General features: G+C 45.6%; 1 protein-coding gene across 4 annotated transcripts in view; it reads left to right on the forward strand.

Annotated features, from left to right (window-relative positions):
• Positions 1-22,145, forward strand: part of LOC144125532 (uncharacterized) — a 177,360-nt gene that overhangs the window by 114,304 nt on the left and 40,911 nt on the right. For 3 of the 4 annotated variants that reach the window (XR_013313388.1, XM_077659015.1, XM_077659017.1), the window contains exons 18-39: positions 293-484; positions 2,979-3,184; positions 4,901-5,040; positions 5,126-5,259; positions 5,697-5,855; positions 5,957-6,129; positions 11,296-11,429; positions 11,519-11,649; positions 11,772-11,975; positions 13,588-13,781; positions 14,602-14,723; positions 15,668-15,804; positions 15,870-16,034; positions 16,099-16,388; positions 17,384-17,502; positions 17,588-17,670; positions 17,760-17,980; positions 18,077-18,204; positions 19,387-19,466; positions 21,433-21,524; positions 21,628-21,713; positions 21,830-21,927. Coding sequence is in view for 3 of the 4 variants with exons in the window: in XM_077659015.1 (XP_077515141.1) it covers positions 293-484; positions 2,979-3,184; positions 4,901-5,040; positions 5,126-5,259; positions 5,697-5,855; positions 5,957-6,129; positions 11,296-11,429; positions 11,519-11,649; positions 11,772-11,975; positions 13,588-13,781; positions 14,602-14,723; positions 15,668-15,804; positions 15,870-16,034; positions 16,099-16,388; positions 17,384-17,502; positions 17,588-17,670; positions 17,760-17,980; positions 18,077-18,204; positions 19,387-19,466; positions 21,433-21,524; positions 21,628-21,713; positions 21,830-21,927 (3,288 nt within the window). In the remaining variant the exon portion in view is untranslated. The remainder of the gene's footprint in view (positions 1-292; positions 485-2,978; positions 3,185-4,900; positions 5,041-5,125; positions 5,260-5,696; positions 5,856-5,956; positions 6,130-11,295; positions 11,430-11,518; positions 11,650-11,771; positions 11,976-13,587; positions 13,782-14,601; positions 14,724-15,667; positions 15,805-15,869; positions 16,035-16,098; positions 16,389-17,383; positions 17,503-17,587; positions 17,671-17,759; positions 17,981-18,076; positions 18,205-19,386; positions 19,467-21,432; positions 21,525-21,627; positions 21,714-21,829; positions 21,928-22,145) is intronic. The other variant, XM_077659016.1, reaches the window with a different exon arrangement.

A 22,145-nucleotide genomic window follows, 5' to 3' on the forward strand; every position in this document is an offset into this window, starting at 1 on the left:
GATTAGAAGGAAAGCGAATGCATCCAGTTTTTGGCACATCTTTACGAGCTTAGATAGAATAAAAATACGTTGATGATCGTAGTTCACTGAGTCGTTTGATAACAAATATAGCTTGCTCAGAGTGTATAACTTCTTGAAATGTGCATACTTATTTTGCAATGGCGTCTTAACGATATTTTGTTAGGGCGCTCACATCAACGCACTTCGCGACGACGCCGCCCGGTTAGAGAGAGGGAGGCTCGAGAGAAGCGAACAGCCGGCAGATTGTAACATCCCTGTAATACTCTTGCAGCTCGTCGAGAAACTGAACGAGAACACAGTGAAGAGGTTCTACGTGCCCTGCCAGAGCGGCGTGTTCGCCGATCTCTTGACTGTCGAGAGAACAGAGAGCCTGAGAAGACTAGAGCAGAAGATGTGCCAGCAAATTCCTTTTTTCATCACTGAATTCTTCTCCGAGCGTCACGTGGCAGCAATCTCCACAATGGTAAGTGGAGAGACGTCTAATTGCAATCTAAACAGAAAGGATTAAAAAGGGAGTAAGCTCCTCTCTAGCGCCCTCCCCTTTTATAGAAGGGAGTGCGGTAGAGAAAAGCTTTTTTTACTACTATATAGGCCTATTCGTGGTTAGAGTGTAGTCTTAAGGTACGAGCACATTAGCGGAAAAACGCGCGGCAAGCCGCTGGCGGCACAATAGGGACGGCCATACCGGCGGCAAGGAGTGCGCGGGAAAGCGCTGCCGCGCAAGCTCTTTTCACGCCAAACCGGTCGAGGTCCCTGCCGGAGGAGCGCGCTCGGCTCCACTGCCGGCGCTGGAATGTAACTTTGGTAGGAGCCAAGAGGTGCGACACAGACGCTTCCCACGTGACTAAGTCGGGCGCCCCTCATTGGTCTCCTCGCTCCGCGGCACGCGACACGCGGCTAGCCGCCGAAAATGGCTCCTCGATCCATCCTCTGCGCGGCAGAGCAGACTACAGTGAACTATAATTCTAGTTCGCTATAGAGCAGACCAACCAGTCGCCGAGGCAGGTTTCGCGGCACGCGGCGCGCCGCCGCCGGCGTGCCGTGCGTGTTTTGCCGCCAGTGTGTCCGTACCATTATAGTTCTTGGGAAAAAAAGGACTACTAACTTTTTGTCAATTACTTCTATCATACTTACTGACTAAGATAAAGCCTAAAAATGCTTGTGAACGATTCAAGATTTACGCGGGTGAACTGGTTGTAAGGTTCTGCCGCCTCTGACCGAGGTTCGTCCATGCGCCTGTGTTCTTTCGTATGGATTGGCCGAAACACAGACTTAATAATAATTGGTTTTTGTGGAAAGGAAGTGGCGCAGTATCTGTCTCACATATCGGCGGACACCTGAACCGCACCGTAAGGGAAGGGATAAAGGAGGGAGTGAAAGAAGAAAGGAAGAGAGAAATGCCGTAGTGGAGGGCTCCGGAATAATTTCGACCACCTGGGGATCTTTAACTTGCACTGACATCGCACGGCACACGGGTGCCTTAGCGTTTCGCCTCCATCGAAACGCGGCCGCCGCGGTCAGGTTCGGACCAATTTTTGAATAGGTATCTATTAAAAATAGCGGGTCACTGCACGAGTGCGTTTTTTTTCTTCTTTACAGCGCTAACTGTTATAGCGAGGTTTGCCCGCCTATAAGTTTTGTCGGGTGGGGCGCGCGCGTGCCCGCGATCACGTAGCTCGTGCCTCATGCAACCTTCGTCGTCGTCGGATGGGGCGCGCGATCGTAGTACGCCGCCAAACGCCTCGAACCACCCCTTCGGGAATACATCCGGAATCCGTCAAGTCCTTCATCATATCTTTCAATCGTACTGCGCCAACCGTCTTTGCGGACGACTTCAGCGTCAACGCCGCGAAGCACAAGCAGGTCGACGTGGCATTAGAAGACTTCACAGGGAGCACGCGCGAGATGCTGCCTGCAAACGCGCTGCCCGATGCGATCCGCCAGCCTCTGCTCACACATTCCGTAGACAACAACGCACTAATTGTAACCCACCCGTAACATAAATAAATACAGTCGGCATACCGCTACACGTGGCGTCAACATTCCATTCATCATTTCGCGATCTATAGCTAGCGCTGGTCACTCGTTGTACCCTTGCGGCAAGCGCCTCTTTCCTTTTTTCGCTTTTGCCCACACTCGACAGCCACTTGTATTGGCCACGTACTATGCCCCCCAAATTCCGAGTTTGGCCGCCTGAAGTGAGCCTGGAAACATTGCTCTAGAATATCGTTAACCTGCGTCTAGAAGCAGATTAAAGGACGTGAAACTGCTTACAGGCTAACATGTGGCCTGGTCGACAGGGAACCTCTGTGACTGTGAGCTCGTCAAGCGTTACCCCCTTCTGTCAGAGCTCACGTTTTCATCTCTGAAAGAAAATTCAAGCTCAACCTATACAGACAGCGAACACATCTCAGCGGCACTCGCTAGGAAAACGTAAGCGCAGTTTTCGTCCCGCCGTTGTACCATCGCATAATTTTGAGAGCACTGACGTCCGGCTAAACTAACAAAGGTCGTATTTTTTCGCTAGAATAAAATGAGACGTTCTATGGTCAGAGTGAAACGCGTCGAACGTGCAGTGATTTTAAAAAAGCTCCCGCGCCACTTCTCGTACGTGCGACATAGTCACTGAGCCATGTGGTGCGTCTCCACTTGCGCTTCCGGTCGCCAAACGTTTTACGCACTCGGAAAGGTGGCCCTTTTCACTCTCTAACGCCTGTAGAACGCAAAGTGTGCAGCAGAGTTCCTCATTTGCACAGCCATCACGTTCGCAGGCGAAGTGTCCCGTTAACTTCCGGAAAGCATTGTACGTGTTACCAAGAGCGTAAGATAATCGTATTTTGAGAGGAACGGCTCATGTGAATAAGCTCTGCGCACGAAATATGTGGCTGTAAAGCGGTCTAGAATACAATTGGCACCCCCATTCGTTCCTTATGCTGCCTTCAATGGGTCCGTTTCAGATTCAAAAGGTGAACCAAGGCCAGGACGTTTCGTTCAGCTGGACTGCGATGGGCTCCCATCTGACCGTGCTTCTGAGAAACGTGGAGCTACTCAAGGGCAAGCAGGTTTCGGCATTCCCCGACGTCACTGCCCTCCATGGAACAGCCATGAAAGATGCTCTCAAGAACGCCAGGGCAGCCTTTGGCGCCGACGACACTCCGGAAGGGTGTGCATAACAGCAATGCGTGATGCTCTCATGCGAAGCTGCTTTGCGTTCAAACTGAAAAAAAAAAAGAAAGTGCTCCTATGAAAGGGAGGGAGGGGTGTAGTTTTTAGGTGTGGTGAACACCGTAGCTTGGAAGAACGTGCTCAATATTGGCTGCAGTTACTGTGCAAAACCTGTCACTATTGCATGGGGAAGTAATATGCGTTCGAACGTTTAAGCAGCCGTAGGTTTTCCTTCGTGTCGATGCCTCCAGAAAGCGAAGCAATGGAAACGCGCAACCAATGCACCAACGCGGAAACGCGCGCGAAAAACAAAGCATCGAAATACGGCACCAATTCTGCGGATATGTGACGAATTACCCTCCGCCACATGGATTTTACATTTTCCTCCATCGTGTCAGGGCCTCCCGAGTTTCCTGCATTACATCACGGCGGCACCCGCAAACGGCGGAATGTATGCAAATGCTTTTTGTGCCCAACATACATCTGCATACTCCCTCGTGTTTCCACAGGGAGGCGCGTGCGGGCGGAGCGCCAGCTTGTGTCACATGCGACACACTTCGCGCGCATTGCGCACCGTGATGAACGATTCGATGCATACGCAACCGCATGGGACCTATTATATAGACCTTCGGGAGAGCCGATAGCTTATGCGTTTGACGCCTTCGTGGTCGTAAGCGAGCTATGCTGGAACCTGAAAGTTGCGTAAATCTCGTTGCGCTTTTTGCATCCACCAGGCATTGAAGCCGTTAGCTTCCTGATGAATCTTAGTTGACGCCTTTCACTGAAGTTCATCGCGACTGCGTTTTCGTGTCACGGACGGTCAGTCTAGCGTGAAATATTACATTGTCATTTTGGCACTCTCTTCGAGGTGGTCTCTTGTAGGGCACTAGCGCACGTACACGCGCGGCTTCTTTTCTGAATTTTATTTATTCTCTTATCGTTAATCGCCTTTCTCTTCTGGTGAAGTGCTAAACATTAGACATTCTGGAATAGCCTATCCTGTCATGTTTGTTAGCAATGGCTGTCACCCAGAAATGAACAGCAATTCTTTCTTAGCTAAGTGTACTATGAAAGTGTTGTTGAGTGGTATTTTTTTATTTAAAAAAAAAAACGCTGACAGAATGACAGCACAACAAAATCACTGCCGTAAACGAGTGCAAGTGCATTTCGAGGCGCTTCGCTAAGTGTTCAGCTGAGTTATTTGGTGCTAAGAGCTTAAGGGTATATCTAGAAAGCACTGTATGCTTAGGTAACATAGCTCTTGAGATGTTTATTTTGAAGTTATCAGCAATCTTTTAGCCGTGCCCTTTTATGACTGTCGCGGTATGGTTCCGAGATTCCTTCAGAAAACTTCGGCATTGTTTCTGCGCTCTGCCAAAAAGTTCCCCATAAGCATATGTCTCCGCAACAACAGCAAACAACCTATTTAAAGATATTTTTCTCGAAACTTGAGATAGTTTTCTTTGGAAAATTTTACTGCAGCTGCAGTTTAACTGGAATGTTGCGAATGCTCATTGGGATTCAATAGTGATTAAGGTCACTCATCGATATTTTTAAAGCTATTTGATAATCGCAATGCAATCCAGCAAATGGTTTTGCTTTGTGACAACTACGCAGCAGCGCTTACAATATTTTCCCGCTCTAGTACTTCAGTACTGAACAAATTTGACTTTCATTTCGTTTAATGACACGTGTGCGCATGTATTGTTTTCAGCAAGGCAAGTGCGGTACTGCAGTTGGTCAGCGTCGCTTTTCAAGAATTAGACAAAAACCTGAATCACACCTTGGCACCTTACCTGCTCAAGATTGCCACGTTTCTTTCTACAAGCGACATCATGCTGTCTGAAACCATGGGTAACAAAGACTTTTGCCTCAGTCTTCATTCAGCTACTCTCGACACCTCTATTTATTAGCACTCTGCCCTCCGTTCCTTCTTCAGGTAGCCAGCAGACTACAGTGTCCCAGCTCTTCAAGACGGCCACTGACCTTGAGTTGCTGGTTCAATGGGTCAATAACTACCTGGTCAAGCTGACGGAGTATTTTGTTCACACCTTAAGTGTGGACCCGAAAAAGGTGAGACGAACCATCACTCCAGTGGCACTTAGCACCTTTGATGCACAACAGTACCGCATAGAACCCACAAGCGTGTAGCATGCAGTCCAGGCTATGAGCAATGGCCAGAATGCATCGATCTTAGTTGCACTTAGTTAAGCCAACATGTAAAGCTTAGCTCCTGACATTCGAAAAGGAACGGTGTTGTAATATTTGGCTTGTAAACCAAGGCTGGTTATCACAACACAGCTTTTGATTTTTAATCTGTTAGTTGAAGCCTTTCATATTAATTGCAATATGAAAAGAAGCTTAAAATATAAACTAAGGTTGGGTCATGACATCAGCCTGAATTACGAAGCCGTACAACATTAATTTCGGAGCAGTCGCCGAGATACAAAGCAGCTTGAAATAGGCCACGTTGGAAAGTGCGACGCATTTTTCTTCACTGATTACCCCAGATCTCCCACCTGCTGAAGCAGAAATACGCTATTGGTGATTTCTGCAACAACCGAGTGCAAGACTACCTCACGGTGCCCATGCATGAAGTGGATACAGCCACTTCAGCTCTTCAAGACCTGTGTGCCATTAATTTCACCGGCGTCCACGAAGTTCTGCAGGTTCGTAACAACCTGTGCGATTCAGTATTAGATTTTTACAGTATTACACAATTGTTTTTTTTTTTTGCGTGATGGAAATTATGTGCATTTTGTTCCTGCAGAAGAGTGACTCCAAGACACCACTTCCGAAAGAGGACCAACCGCAGTTCTTTTTTGAAACCTTGCAACACATCATGAACCTACTGAAAAACCAAAAGCCTCAATCGGGAGCTTCACGTTTGTTTAACAGCAGCCAGTGGCAGCATTATCTATCGAAAAACTTCTGGGATTCCAGGTAAGGACTCAGAAATGGAGATGCGGAGATGTGCTGTTGACTTTAACGGTGGTTTGATTCAATATATATATATATATATATATATATATATATATATATATATATATATATATATATATATATATATATATATATATATATATATATATATATATATATATATATATATATATATATATATACAGGGTGCCCCAGATAACTTCACTCTAAGACGATGCGACCAAATGCATGTTGCTGGCTGTCGTATGGAGCAACTCACACAACTTTTTGTATTGCGCTTAATTGCATAATTAGTAAAGATTAATTAACTAACTTCGGAAGCAACGAGTAGTAATAGTAATTGGTTTTGGGGGAAAGGAAATGGCTTAGTATCTGTCTCATATATCGTTGTACACCTGAACCGCGCCGTAAGGGAAGGGAAGGGATAAAGGAGGGAGTGAAAGAAGAAAGGAAGAGGTGCCATAGCGACGACGCTGGTTTGAGCAACAGATATCGAAGGTGCCACGCAAGCAACGAAGCTAGACGATTAAGTTCAAAGAGAAAATTGTAGGACGGTCCGCGAAACGTCCAACTCAACAGTTTCTAACTTTCCATCTATTACGTATCGGCTTTTTTTAGCTTGCTGCAGATGCCCGCGAAATACAAAAAAAAAAAACACGTGACATGTCCGCTTGCGCACCGCGATTGCAGTGCTCTCAAACGTTCCGTGCAGGAACGAACAGAGCATTTAGCCCATTGTGCTGCTGCTTAAAAATGTGACAGGGCTGCGACGCATGCGCTGGCTACGCGATTTACACGAGCACAAGCGATAAGGACTGTGTCTGCTTGTCGCTATCAAGCGCCACAAGGGACGCATACCGCTGGCCTATATCTCACAGCCTGCTGCTGCGTCGCTGCCCTGTCACCTTTTAAGCGGCAGCACAACGGGCTAAATGCTCTGTTCGTTCCTGCACGGAACGTTTGAGAGCACCGCAATTGCGGTGCGCAAGCGGGCATGTCACGTGTTTTTTTTTTTGTATTTCGCGGGCGTCTGCAGCGAGTAAAAAAATGCCGATACGCAATAGATGGAAAGTCAGAAACTGTTGAGTTGGACGTTTCGCGGACCGTCCTACAATTTTCTCTTTAGACTTTTTCGCCTAGCTTCGTTGCTTGCGAAGTTGCTTAATTAATCTCGACTAATTCTGCAATTAAGCACAATACAATAAATAGTGCGAGTTGCTCCATACGACAGCCAGCAACATGCATTTGGTCGCATCGTCTTAGAGTGCCGCGGGCATATTTTTAAACCCTGGCTACTACCCTGGCTAAAGTTAGCTGGGACACCCTATATATATGTAGCATAGGACGACAAACATATTTGGTTGCTAGAGGTAAAATGCGAGGTTGAGAAACGCTTCATTTATAGCAGAGATTTATTTTGAGTTTCGCACGTTTCGGACAGACCCGCCGCGGTGGCTCAGTGGTTAGGGCGCTCGACTACTGATCCGGAGTTCCCGGGTTCGAACCCGACCGCGGCGGCTGCGTTTTTATGGAGGAAAAACGGTAAGGCGCCCGTGTGCTGTGCGATGTCAGTGCACGTTAAAGATCCCCAGGTGGTCGAAATTATTCCGGAGCCCTCCACTACGGCACCTCTTTCTTCCTTTCTTCTTTCACTCCCTCCTTTATCCCTTACCTTACGGCGCGGTTCAGGTGTCCAACGATATATGAGACAGATACTGCGCCATTTCCTTTCCCCAAAAACCCATTATTATTAATTATTATTATTTCGGACAGAGCCTGTCGTTTCTCAAGACTGAAGTTACAGCGCTCTTACTCCTCTTAATTCTTAAGAAGTTGGCATTGGCACAGATGTCCGACACATGCACAAAACAACAAACAAATGCGGGAAACAAGTTGCGGGATGCGGGAAGATGGGCTCAGAAGAAAAAATACGAGAAAAGTGGAGAAAGAGAGGGAGAAAAAAAGAAAAACGCGCTGTAGCCCACCGCACACCCTGCAGCCCCGGGAGCAGACAGAAAAAAAACAAAAAAAAAACGAGGAGCGGGAAGGGAGAATAAGCACCGCTCACGGCAACAACTGAGCACGTTCCGGCAACAACAGAGCGCGCACGTTTCGTTCCTTCAAAACACGCGCTGAACGTGCCCATATGCGCCCAACGGGCGGCCGCCACTCAGTTAGACAGGCTGCAAAAAAAAAAAAAAAACGGAGGCCACCTTGAAAACAGTTCAGAAAACAGTTTTGCTTTCTTTCACTTCCTCTTTTATCCCTTCCCTTACGGCGCGGTTCAGGTGTCCGCCGAAATGTGCGACAGATACGCGCCATTCCCCCCCCCCCCCCCCCCCAAGAAAAAAAAAATCAACCAGTGCAGAAAATTTAACTGATGAAAGAATAAGCCATTGCCGTCAGCTTTTTAGTGAAAACTGCGTTGCAATGACGCTTTTTCGCAATTACATTATGGTATATTGCTTGCCCACTGCCATAATAAATATCAAAGGGGAATGCTCCAAAATATTAAGGCCTTCTGCGGCCTCCTCCACAGGTGCGACGCAGTAGCGGTGGAGCCACCACACAACAAGCTGCTCGTGATGGCCGCGCATTTTAACGCGACAGCGTTAAGGGCCCCTTGTCGCAGAAAAGCCGGTGTCGTTGGCGGCGTTGGCCGTGAGCGAAAAATCGTCCTTCTCCTCCACGCAATGTACGCCACTGCCCCAACAGATAGCGCGCGACGGTAGCGCCTCCCACTCGTCTCGTTCGGGCGCAGTGGGGCCCTGCGGGCATGCAGGAATCGCGCGGTGAGCGGCCAACAACGCAGCGCACATCCAAAGCGCGTTCACCACGAAGCTTCCCGCCGCTGTGGCTCAGTGGTTAGGGCGATCGGCTTCTTATCCGGAGTTCCCGGTTTCGAACCCGACCGCAGCGGCTGCGTTTTTATGGAGGCAAAACGCTAAGGCGCCCGTGTGCTGTGCGATGTCAGTGCACGTTAAAGATCCCCAGGTGGTCGAAATTATTCCGGAGCCCTCCACTACGGCACCTCTTTCTTCCTGTCTTCTTTCACTCCCTCCTTTATCCCTTCCCTTACGGCACGGTTCAGGTGTCCAACGATATATATGAGATAGATACTGCGCCATTTCCTTTCCCCCAAAAAATTATTATTCACGAAGCTTGCGGCTTGCTGGCCGTTCGGCGCGGAAGCTATGCTGGCGTTCGTGGCATCGGGTTTGTCGAAAACGATGTGCCGATGAACTACGACTGCAACTTGAGTCCCGCGCGTTTCGGCAAGGCGCCTGGCAGCGCTTCTACGTGGTTTGCGGCTCGGCGCGTCCGTTTCACTGCATGTAGCAGAACGATTTGTCGAACGGCAAGGCGTCGCGCCGAACGGGCGATGGCGTCCGTGGACTCCCTGGCAGTGCTGCAGCACGCTGTCGCGTTCCAATCTTAAAGGCGAAGCTTAAGCCTCCTCCAATTTTTTCGGCTCACCACTAAGAGGAACGCACATTTGCGCGGGAACAGCGCGGCTCCTAAAAAGACCAGCGACGCCCAAGTCAGCGTCCGATCCGGCGCGCAACTGATCTTGGCTCCCTGATGAGCGTCCGGTAGCCACTATCGTACGTCGCGGGATTGTAGTCAAGCTCAGAAAACGAAACTATGCGGCGATTGGGTGACTCAGGCCGGTCCACACGCACCCCCCCCCCCCCTCCCCTCGGACCGCATCTGAGTTAACCGGTAGGAGGGGCAGAAAATTAAGCTCACGCGGCGCCGCAAATCTGACGTATCCGACCTCGGCCGCCCCTTTTTCGCGCGCCGGAAGTGTAGGAACAAGCCAAAAAGTCTGAATTAGGCGAATTATAGAGAATTCGCGGTACGAATTAAGCGGTTTTAAAATTCATTGAAAATATAGCCAGTCAACCAAACTTTAGAAAATTGTTTGCATTAACCGAAAGTTTGAATTATCCGAGTTTTAATTATCGCCAGTGTAATCTCGTTTTCTCTCTCTCTCCGCACCGCGGCGTTCACGTACAGGCGGAGACATAAGTGCAACACGATATGAGTTTTTAATCCTACTTGCGCACTACTAGCGGTTAAAATCTGGAGGTACCCAATGGGCACTGGAACTTCCTTGGACGTCCACAGGATGTCTAATGTAGTTTTAGTGCCCATTGGGTAGGGTCCGTAGGGAGCGTGCATGCAAGTAGAGACATCGTTGCTACGGTTGCGGGCAGGTTATAGGTTAGGCTATGTGAAGGTAGTTAATGTCAGGTTGCGTCATGCTATGTTTTGAATGAAGAAAGCCGTGGTAATTGCCTCACTCTGGATGGACACTTGCACAATGCTTGCACCGCGCCGTGAGGGAGAAAATAAAAGGTGTTGAAATCTCGGAATACTAAATGCGCGTACATATATCACACATGATCTATGGCCTGCACGGTTGGGTCTAGCCCATTTTGCGGCACCAGAACAAGTGGGAATTGTCGGTACAGTATCCGCACTTCGGGCAACGTGGTAAGAATATTCCCTAGCGAATGTGGAGTTAGATGCAGTGCGAGGTGGAGTGGCTTTGGGCCTGACGCCTGAGAGACGTCGTTTCGATGTTAGCGACTGAGGTCGAGCGAGGAAGGAATCTTCGTTCTTCACGGCGGCGTTTCAGCACCTGCCGAGAGCACGCTCAATGAGTGTCCATTATGTAGTCGAGAGCTCAATGATCGGCGCCTAAACAGTGCATAAGGTTTTCAATTTTTCCGCTGGAGGGACAGCTTGTAGTTATGACGTGGGTTAAATGATGCCGCAATTCCCTTGAATGTTCATAATTCATCACTGTCGAAGGATAACGAGTGCAAAAAAAGTCATGCACATGACCTCGGGCCCTTCCAAAAAGCCTGACTACATGCAGTTACCATCCTGTCATATTTTAGCACCTGATTGCGCTGTTTCGTGCCTCACATTTCTTTCTACGCTCCACGGCTGTGCCATATTACTACCTTCCACGGTGGTGGCCAGATCCCACTGCATGAGCAGTCGAGAAGTTGGAGACAAGCAGAATAAATACTGCAGACATTGCCTCGGCGAACATTACACTAATGAGTCATGCAGTATTACTAATTTTGGTCGTTTAGCAGACGACTTTGCCACTGGAAGTCTTCTTCACTTTCAGTGCCTTTTTGATTTCAGGTCATCTGCAAATCGGCTAAAAGTAATGGCGGCACTCAAAGGGATCACCGTTGTCTTCGAAAACGACACTACAGCACTGGAATCGATATTCAAGGCGGCGTCGAAAACTGCGTGCAGATTGAAAGCCCCCTTCTGTATGTATACGACTTATAAATGCGAGAGCATCAAGTGCAGTAAATGAGTTTTCAAATAAATCATAATTTTTCTTTTTGTTTTACAACAGGGAACCTAAAATGGAAGAAACTCTTGGAAAACAATAGAAACAACAAGAACATATATGCGATACTGAAAGTTTTGAATGACAGCTTAAATATCGCCGACGTCGCGTTCGACACAATCATGGAGCCTAGACATGTATGACCTGCTTTCTAACTTTCTTTTTGCTCACATTTATGCATTTACTGCTCCTTTAGACATTTAAATTGATAACATGTGAAACACTGTGCAAAGTGTAACATCACCATTCTGTTCTGCAGGTGAAAGCAATCGCTACAGACTTCGCCAATCCCAGAGACGGTCTTAAGAGATTTTGCTCTCTGAGAAGAACGGAGTGGCCCAAGTACTTTGCCATAGACAATAACATCGAAACAGTTCCCATAGACGCCATTCAGCACCTTGCTTGTAACTTCAGCGATTTGGAGACGGTCAAAGAACTAAAATCAAAGTGCGGTGAAATCCAGGTAAGTGTGTTTGCTATGTGAAGTGTTTGGTACTCAAGTTATAGACAGCATTAAAAAAAAATGTGAAAGATTACATTTATGCCCAGAACTGCGTTTACGTCAGGCTTGGAAAGTAATCAAGTTTCTTAAAGGAAACAGCTTTGATTAGTGGCAGTTGTCTGTGATATTCAAATGTCTAAGGAGAAAAAAAAGCAGGTAAGAAAAAATTGGCAGTGGTTTAGCTCTGGTTAAACCTGTAGTGACGCGATAGCTAGAGCTGGCCGAGCGGTGGCGGCACCCCCACGTGCCACTGCCACGGTCACGTGCCACCGCCACGTTGAAGGCTCGAAATGCTACCGCAATGTAGCTCTCGCTACAAAACATAGACATTTGTGTTTTTTAATGCAGGCTCCAGGTAAAGGTGTAAATTTGGTATCTAAGTTAAATTGGACCCTAACATTGATAGCCTTCAGTAAGCACTTAACAGTCGGTCTATTACAGCAGGCCTCATTATCATCATCATCAGCAGCAGCCTGACTGCACCCACTGCAGGGCAAAGGCCTTTCCCATGTCTCTCCAATTAACCCTGTCCTTTGCCAGCTGCGCCTACCCATTATTAGAGCATGCCTCAATCAGCACACAATTCAGGGACAGGGCCAAGATATCTGTAGTGAGGTGGCACAGAGAAGAATAGTGGGTGGGGGGGGGGGGGGGGGGGGGGGGGGGGAGTTGGGGGGGGGGGGGGCGGCAGTGAATTTTGAGTATGCATGATGCTTTTGAGGCAGTGATCCTCATGAAGGTAAAAAAAGGATTACATGCACAAAACTCAGCGGCGAGAGCTTTAAAAAAAAAAATTGTATCAGATCTAACCAGTGAGGGGGCTGCATACGGACCACATTATCAGGAAACCTCCTGCTCGTCAAGGTCTCGAGGAAGTGCTCGTCAAATTATGTGTGGCCTGTCAAATTTTTGTCGGCACCTCACACCTCCCCTTAACGCCGTCACTGGCGCACATGCACTCATTACAAGTGGTCCCTTCAAAATACAGATGTGTGCACCGCGAGACAAAATCCTTCAGCAACAAATTGCACACCCTTAAATGAAGGGGAACGTAGCAAATTATTATGATCATGCAAGTCCGAAGCATTTTGAGAAATTTCATGCAAACAAATTTCAGTTTCACTCGATACTTTGCTAGCTTCGTAATATCACACTTACGCACTTAGAATTAGTAAAAAAGACCATCTCCCAACAATGCAGGTACATTTTCTTGATTTGCAATCATTTAAGCCGGCTGAATTGCACTGTTGCGAGTTTCTGAAAATATTGCCAGTTACATCAGGAAGGCGTGCAAGAGTACGTTGTGAAACTCAGCGGACACAATGACAAAGGTCTGTGCAAACGCATTGTTTCGCTAGGCTGGCACCAAAAATATGTTAGCTTAGTTACCACATGAAACATGCAGGACCAATCTCCAGTGAAACCATATATCATAAAGGGGCACACATTAAAGCCATACTATGGCTGCACGTTCTTGAGCAATTAAGTGATTCCTTGGAAAGTACGCTTTATTAAGATGTAGTAAACGTTGTCAACATATTTGAACATATTACGTTTCTCGCCATCTTTACAGGTAAACCCAGGAGATCCAAGTGACTTGAATAAGTTTTACGAGAATGGCATGGACATTTATGATGAACTGGCTGAATCATACAGATCCACTGCCACGATAGATGTGCCCTTTTTGATGGCTACGAAATGGAAAGATTTGATTGAATCTTTCGTCAACCAACTGAGTAATGGACTACTCAAAGTAGACTTGAAGAAGTGAGTACATAAAAAATTCTGATTCAAGGCTTAGTTTATTTTTCAGTGAAGTAGACATGTAAGTAAGTCCAAATGTGTGCTGGTATTAAACAATACAGCGCCAAAGTGCGAGAGCACATATTTCATGGAGTACTGTCTTCGTACATTGTTGTTAATGATGCCTGTACATTATAATAGCCCACTAACGATTTTTACTTTTTTAAAACACAAACATGCTTTTGTGGAATAGCTCCTTGAAAAGAAAGACACCCTCACAGCAGGGAGCATTAAAATTTACTAAGTCTTGTAATTTAAAACTATGCAGAGAATTTTCAAAGGCCCATCGTTCACAAAAATTACTGACTTTTTTCGGCAGAGTTCCAGTTTTTCTTTTTTCGCCCGCATAAAAATTACATTTAAAGAGCACGGCTATGAGGGACACCGTTGTGGAGGCTCTGGATAGTTTCGACCACGTGGGATTTTTAACGTGCACTGATATCACACCGAATACGGATCTCTAGCATTTCACCTCCATCGAAATGCGACTGCCACGGCCGGGATTGAACCCACATCTTTCAGGTTAGCAGCCGAGCACCATAACCACTGAGCCACCACGGCAGCTTGTTCTGGTTCAAATAGTACTATACTATGCACACACAGCTGCGATGACATAATACTGCAACTGCTATATCAAACGAAACTGAAACATTTCGCCAGTAACCACGGCAGTGCTTCATCCGCATATACTGCTGGTAATTTTTACTTCTCTGTGGGTCCCCTATTTGTAATTCTCTTTATATTATGAACTATTTCATGTAAAAATGTTTACTTCACATTGCAGAGTTGAAACATGGTCAGCACTCCTTGAAGATCAGTTTCAAGGATTTGAAGCACATAGCAGTTACCAGCATGCCTTACAGGCCCTTAAACACCTGGTACAAATGATGACTCGGCAGTATAAAGGCAGGTATACGACCACTCTTTGGACATATGCTCAAATGGCATTTTTATCTACTGCCCGCTTCATAACTTTAAAATGTCTTCAGGGTTTTAGATATTGAAAAGCTGATTGATTGATTGATTGATTGATTGATTGATTGATTGATTGATTGATTGATTGCTAGGTGGGTGGGTGGACAATCGGCCGGATGGAATGAGTGAACGAAAAATGAACAAACGGCATTTGAAATGAAAGAGTAGAAGAGTTGTCCTTGCCTAGTGCAAGCAGGATTATTGTTACATCATAGTGACCTAAATGATTGTATTTTTACAGCAATCCACAAGCTTCTGAATGGCTCCAATTCTTTGAAAAGTTGCAATTCAAAATTTGTAGAGTGCCAGAAAATTCGTCTTGAGGGAGGAAAGACGCAGTAACTGTCTCATTTCTTGGTGGACACCTCAAAAGTGCCTTGATAGAAGGGATGAAGGAAGGGGTGAAAAATAAAGAGAAAGAAGTGTTGTAGCGAAGGGCTCAGGAATAATTTCGACCACCTGAGGATCTTCAACGTGCACTAACATCACACAGCACACAAGCTCCTTCCGTGTTTTGCTTCCATCGAAACGCAGCCGCTGCGCCAGAAGAGACACCTAGTGGTGCAATTTTCATGAGGGTAGCTTCATTGCAAAAGCTCTCTGCCTGCTTTGAATAAGGGGTGAAAAATCCAAAATGACTGCGGCAGGAGCATCTGTTTTCAGCAGAGCATGCTTGGCGGTGCTCTGTTGCTGGCCATCGTCATGCTGTTTCTGATCAAGTTGCTTCAGCTGCACTCGCTATCACCACATGTACGAGTCGCCAAATTCTCGCGCTCCTCCAGGCATGTGCATACTGAAGAGAGTTCCGTAATCATAAGTCACGCTTAATGAACACCTATGCACGTACCTGACATACAGCATTCCCTCACTTTCAGGATCTTCTGAGATATCAGTTGAAGATGCCTTTGGTAACAGGACATCTATGGCTCTTTTCCTGAACATGTGGCTTCCAATGCTTCCAGTGGCAGCCGAAACAATGATGTCATCATTGATAATTCAGCAAAAATCAAAGGTAACATCATACAAAATGCAAATAAAATGTGCAATGTTTCAGTACCTGTGTCAATATTTTTGCAGAATCCTTCTCCTATTGGCAATTTCTTCCAAGTTCAACGTCAGATCTGCAACCGATGGAATGACACTGATATGCCGCGCCATGGTCTCGAAAACTACATGTTCACGCACGCAGTCTGCAGAACAAATTTTACTACAATCATCCAAGAGCTGACGGAAGATTTCAGCGTGAGTATTCACAAACTGTGCTTCCTGCAAAGCCATTATAATTCATGACAATCACACTTTTCAGGCAGCAGAGGTCGCAGAATCATCTCAAGAAACCAAGCACTTTGCGTGGGAAATGTACAACCTGATAAAGAGACTCACATCCAAGAAGGGCTCACTAATTAATTCCACGGATACGCAACATTCTTTGAGCGATGACTTCTCGTTCCTGTCTCCATGGGAAGCACTCAATATCAACAAAGCGCTGCTGGATGCGCAGGGACTCGACAGAGCCGCCATCAAGAAAGGAATTGTCGCCCTCGTCAAAATGAGGAAGCTACTGGGCTTCTTGGACGACAGAACTGCCTGGGAAACGTGAGCTCTCGCACAAAATTTTTGGAGATCCACTTACGCTGAACGGAGCAGAACAACAAGAAAAATAGTAAATTTTTGCATTATCCAAAGGGCCGGAAAGTGAATGTTCTAGCGCTCTAATCCTTTTTCTTCACAAGTCAACACGGATGAAGATCGGTAGCACATCATATGTCATCTTGGGATGTACTGTATGTGTCATAGCTGGAGAGAATATTGTAACAAGCGGCCACCGTGCTTCGCAAAGCGCTGCCGCCAACAACTGGAGAGAATAGGTGGCAGAGATGCATGTGCAATCAGCATGGCCGGCTGCTTTTTCTGTGCATGCTCCCGGTGCCGTCCATTCTCGCTGGATCTTGGCAGCAATTCTTCGTGAAGTCGGCGCCCACGCGCACGCATTGCCGTGCTCTCTCTAAGTATGATAAATACTGTACAACTGTTCGTGATAGAGGTGTGCGCAATATGAAGGGATAATGCGAGCACGTGCCAATGCAATCCGGCAGTGCCCCTGTGGCTGTTTTTAAAACTGAAGACACACCCCATCGGGCTTGCAGAGGTGCACGCCTCCAATTCTGAGGACAGTAACAATTTTATGAACAATGCCTATAAATTTCAAAATGGCAGTATGCCTAACAAACTCAATGCTGTCCTGTTTTCTAATGCAGAGGATGCGCCCGTTTGTTCTCTTTAATATTGCTTGCACTTGTACTAATTAATGCTTTATGGCCTTAGCAGAACTAGCAGAACTGTCTGGAGTATAGAGAGAATCTTTTAAGCGGGTGCGGCAGGCATCAACAGTCAAGGAGTATCGGTGTACTCCTTGTACACTTTGGAAAGTATCGCTGGAAGTTGGCACATACACGAAATGCATATGGTTTAATTTTCATTAGAGGCTTGTAAAGCATCAAGTGAAACGCATGATGTTGCAATACTGATCACTAATGTTGTGTAATTTTGTGCACATTTCAAAGCAGCGTAATAAATTTCATTATTTACAGGTTATCCAAGTTCACAAAGCTGTTGCTAGCAAAAGGGCAACAGAGTTCCAGGGAGCTGTCAGAAGAGATACGAAAGTTCTACTATTACGCAATTCTGGCCTCGGAGTCAAGGACTAGGGGTAATTTCTTTATACAATCAAACTATCTGTGCGGCTGAAAAACCTGGATAATAAGCCAAGTAATCGTTTTTATTTTCACCTCCAGATTCGGACTTGCTAGTCAGCCTCTTCACCATGGAAAAATGGAATGACTACAAAGAAACTATGCAAGAGTTAAATGAAAGCCAGGTGAATTTTTTTATCTTCTTCAGGGGTTAAAAAGAACTGACATAAATTTTAGTCGAGTTAGGATTTGCTCACACTTTGTCTCCTTGAAGATGCAGGCTCGAAACCATATCAGTCAAGAAATTGAGTGGATTGAACAATTACCAGAAGAAAAGCTTGCTGTCTCGCTAGAGGAAATGGACAGGCTTGCTGAAGATATGGTCGCCGGTTACCACGCAAATGGCAATGATACAGTGCAGCTCTTGAACGATGATCAAGTCAGCACGGCCGTCACAAGCTTCCTTGATGGTTATGCAAGCAGGCCTATGCACAGGTAAGCAAACTAAACACACAAAAAAATTCTCAAGTTTAACACGTTAAACAATAATTGAAATTAGTTTACAAATGCTGAACACTTTTTCTTTTTCAGTGCAATGCGCCTCTTTCTAAGTATGGTGTGGATGGTTCACCACAGCACAAGCAATATGCCTCCCAGGAATCCTACAGTTCCTATGCTGCTAGACCTTGCTGCAGGCCTAAACTCATACTTTGAGCAATGCAAGTATCTTTTAGTGCAAATGCACTCATACACTCACTATCACCAACCATGAATCTTGTTTCGATCTTTTTTGTGTCGTCACCTAGTAACAGTGATGCCATGTTAAGTCAAAAAGCAATCAAATAAATATCCACGACCGGGAGTCGAACCTGCGGTGGCGTGAACAGATTAGCTTTGCAGGCCGCTGCGTGAGAGCACTAGGTTGTCGTCGCAGCCAAACGCCCTTTTTTTTAAACTGCAACACACTCTCGCATTGTGCATTGCACGTCATCATCTTCATCAACTTACATCTGCAAGGCGAACAGATATCTCAATCAGAGGTCAACCCGAGTCTAATATCGTCACCAGACGTGCCGACGACCCAGTAAAGCAAAACCACGAGCCAACCAGGCTAAACACATGCTTTCGCACGTATACTCAGTTTCACTACATTAAAACTCTACCAATTTTTTACTGCGTTTGCGTGCTTTACCTGCAGTGGATTGCATGAACGTGCAATCCGCAGTCTCTTCCAGTTACCAATGGTTCACTCGAAAAGTGCCTTTTTGTTTCTACCCGTACCAACATCAGCTGGAAATGATCCTCTTTTCACTTCCTATGCCGTTTGCGTGTCGCATTAAATAGTGGACATCGACTCAATAAATATGACGCATTGAAGAAGGCATACACGACACGATCTGAGAAAAAAGATAAAAAGCCATGTAGCTGTGAAGTGACAACAGCGCACCAGTGACAAGCGCCATCAGGGCGCATGTTAGTGACATGCCCTCGCCGCAAGCCCTGACCTAGCGTTTCAAGCAATATATGTCTCTGTTTCGAGTTCTTACTGCACGTAGTTCATAGCAGTTACTCAAACGTAATGCCAATTTCTCAGTACAAGATGCACAATACATATATATAACACATGAAGGAAGGGATTATATAAAGATTGTGGTATTTCATCATGGAAAGTATATAGCTTCGTATTTTTTCCTAGCTGAACAGATTCTCTGTATTTCTTATATATTGAAAGCCTTGTCATCTCAAAGCAATCATTAATAATTTACTAGCTGTTTTTAAATGTCTTTCAATATTTGATTTCCCTGGAAGCATAACGGAGCCGCAATTAATTGAAGTGATCACATTTCAACCGTTATTCATCGCGTCATCTCTCACAAGAGCTTTTTTTTTTTAATGTGCAGTGCCTTCGGAAAATGCTTATGTTGCTCCAAACAAAATGCCTTCATGCTCAAAATGCATTGGATCTCAAGTCTTACAGAAAGTAAGTGCCAACTATTATACATTAAATATCTACTATACTTATTCACAAAGATTCGTGCCCTTAAAAGAAAGTGCAGAAGAGTGCTCTTGGCAGCGAAAGTTGTTGCAACAGCTCTCTCATCTCCTCTGCCGACTTGCGTGCAAATAAGTGAACATTGAATGTAGGTGAGGAAAAAGTAATACCTCATCTAACAAATTTGTATTTACGCTGTGTTTTACTCACTTCCAGGCGGAAGAAATTAAGTTTGCATACGCAAGTGACCGCTTTACAGGAATCCCAAACAATTCTTTAAGCATTGCAAGAAGACACATCTGACACCGACCTCCTCGCTTTCAGACTTACTTGCTATTTTTCCTATCTTCTGTATCTCTGATTTGCCGAGTGCGCATACGACATGCATTGCATGGTTCGCAGTAGCTTTTTGTTTTCAGGAAAGGGTTAACATGACCGTATCATAGCCGATCGCGCGAATGATTGCTCGAACGATTACCCTCAGAGTAGAATAGTCGTTTACACCAAAAACTGATTACAATTGGTCCGCAAAAGAGTGGCAAAGCTTCCCATTTTATGCAAAAGTGCAAACGCCCTCTGTCAAATAAAACCGATGTCGACGTTGCTGTCAGCATGACGGGGAAGTTAGGGCTAGTTGATTACAAGAGGCCCCCACAGATGGCGCCAGCCACACCAGTGGCGTAATTCAGACACGCTACCACTGCGCCATGTAGACACGTTCATACGGATTGGTTAAAGTGAGGCTTTGCATCTATGCCGTGTGGTCTTTCACATAATCATTGTGACTGTGAAAGAGAAAACAGTGTCCATATCTGTGTGGGGAAGAAGAACCGCTGTTGCGTCATACCCTCAAAGGTGGAACTTAAATGTGGTCCCCCCTCCCCCCCTTTTTTTTTGCATGCGCTGAGAAGTTTTGATCTTTACTAGGGCGCTCACAGCCATGCAAGGAATAGTGCATAGGAAGGAGGCTCGAGAAGGAATGTGGCAGGAAAAGGCAATGTCAGTATACCTTCTGAGTACAGAAAGGCCTTAGGCCTCCTGTACTATCAGTGAATTCTAATGAGACCACAAGGAACCAGCTTATATGCAAAGCTCGTGATGCACTGCGCATTTGCACTGGTTCCTCGTGGTCCAGTTAGGACGCACTGATAATGTGCGCGGCCATTTGCTGCTGTGTTCCTGCTAACCGTGATTATCACTGTTGCCTTTATCTCAAAAGCATGGGCGAAAAGTATGGCAACCTTTTCTCTGCGAGCACTGGGATCATTCAGGCATTTGTTGCATTTGAAAGTCTAGTCAGTAGCAGGAATATAATTTGGTGGAGAAACTGCTATATTTCGTTGCGCGAAGAAATTGTAACGCAACTTAAAACCACAAGTGCGTGAAACCACCCCGGTTTATATGTCAACCTCACTGTCTTTAAATGTTTTGACCACGGTATTTCCTAGACTGCCATCATTATGGAGCTTGAAAATCGCAAAAATGCTATTTCACAATATTTAAATTTTCCAACTGCTGACAAGTTTTATAGAAAAGTGGGGACCTCTGTTGAAGTGGTGCTTCCTTCAATTTTTATATATTTTTCTTAACACCAAGCTTTATCGATAGCGCTGCTACGCTTGACTAACGAGAGCATTTACGCTCTAATTCCCACTGTATCTGAATGAAAAAGCTGCAGACAAGCTGAAACTATATCTCGCTCGCAAGATTTAAGCAAAAACGTGACCAGGAGCAAAATACTTAACGGTGTGAGCCATTTCTTGATGCGCGTGCCAGTTATACGTTCACTGAAAAGATATGTAGCATTATATTTTTGATTATGACTGGTGTGAAAATGGATTAAAAGTACTGCATTTGACCTAGATATAGCTCGCTGCTAAAAGGCGCTGTCGTTTCTAGCCATGAGCATTCAAGCAAAGCACCAATATTTTTTTCCTCCCTGTTCTGTCGCCAGGAAAATCAGCTGCTCAGGCAACTTGTCTCACAGAAGTCTTTTCACAGCCCAACGCAACTTGTCCACTTCCTGACCCTCATGCTTAATGTCACGTAAGTTTTAATAATTATTCATTATTAAATTTTTGCTCAATTCATTAGGACAGAGTAAGTCTCAGTACCACACCTTGTAATATTCCTCTATATTTGATTTCAGGGATGACTATTTTTGTGCTCAAAACCAAAGCGCCCCATATGCTGTTATTTTAGACATTACGTCAGAACTCTTCAAAGATTTTCCAGGTAATAGGACGAGCGTATGGACAACCTGGCATAGTAAAGCACTTCGGTTGTCTCTTTGTCTTGGTACAACACAGCATGGTGGTGCCTTGATACTAAAAGCAATTTCTTTATTGCAGACCCAAAAGAGTTGATATGTGCCCTTCCATATAGGACTGCCACAGACGCTTACAAGTGGATTTCTCATCGACTTGGCATCCGAAGTTTCATCTCAAAGGTACTTTATGTTGGCAAGTGAAATGCCCATGTTTCTATTCTGAAAAATGTTTGCTTCCAGTTTAAACAAGATCGGTCGAATCCCCTGAAACAGATTTTCTGATGAAGGGTGGTAATTTGGGCCTGTTGGTTCATCACAGAAGAGGAAAATATGCAGCACAAAAAACGCATGGACGACAGAAGAAAGACAAAAATAAGCACTGACACTTCCAACTGAAA

The sequence above is a fragment of the Amblyomma americanum genome, chromosome 3 (genome assembly GCF_052857255.1).
Source record: "Amblyomma americanum isolate KBUSLIRL-KWMA chromosome 3, ASM5285725v1, whole genome shotgun sequence".
In the NCBI taxonomy this organism is placed as follows: Eukaryota; Metazoa; Arthropoda; class Arachnida; order Ixodida; family Ixodidae; genus Amblyomma; species Amblyomma americanum.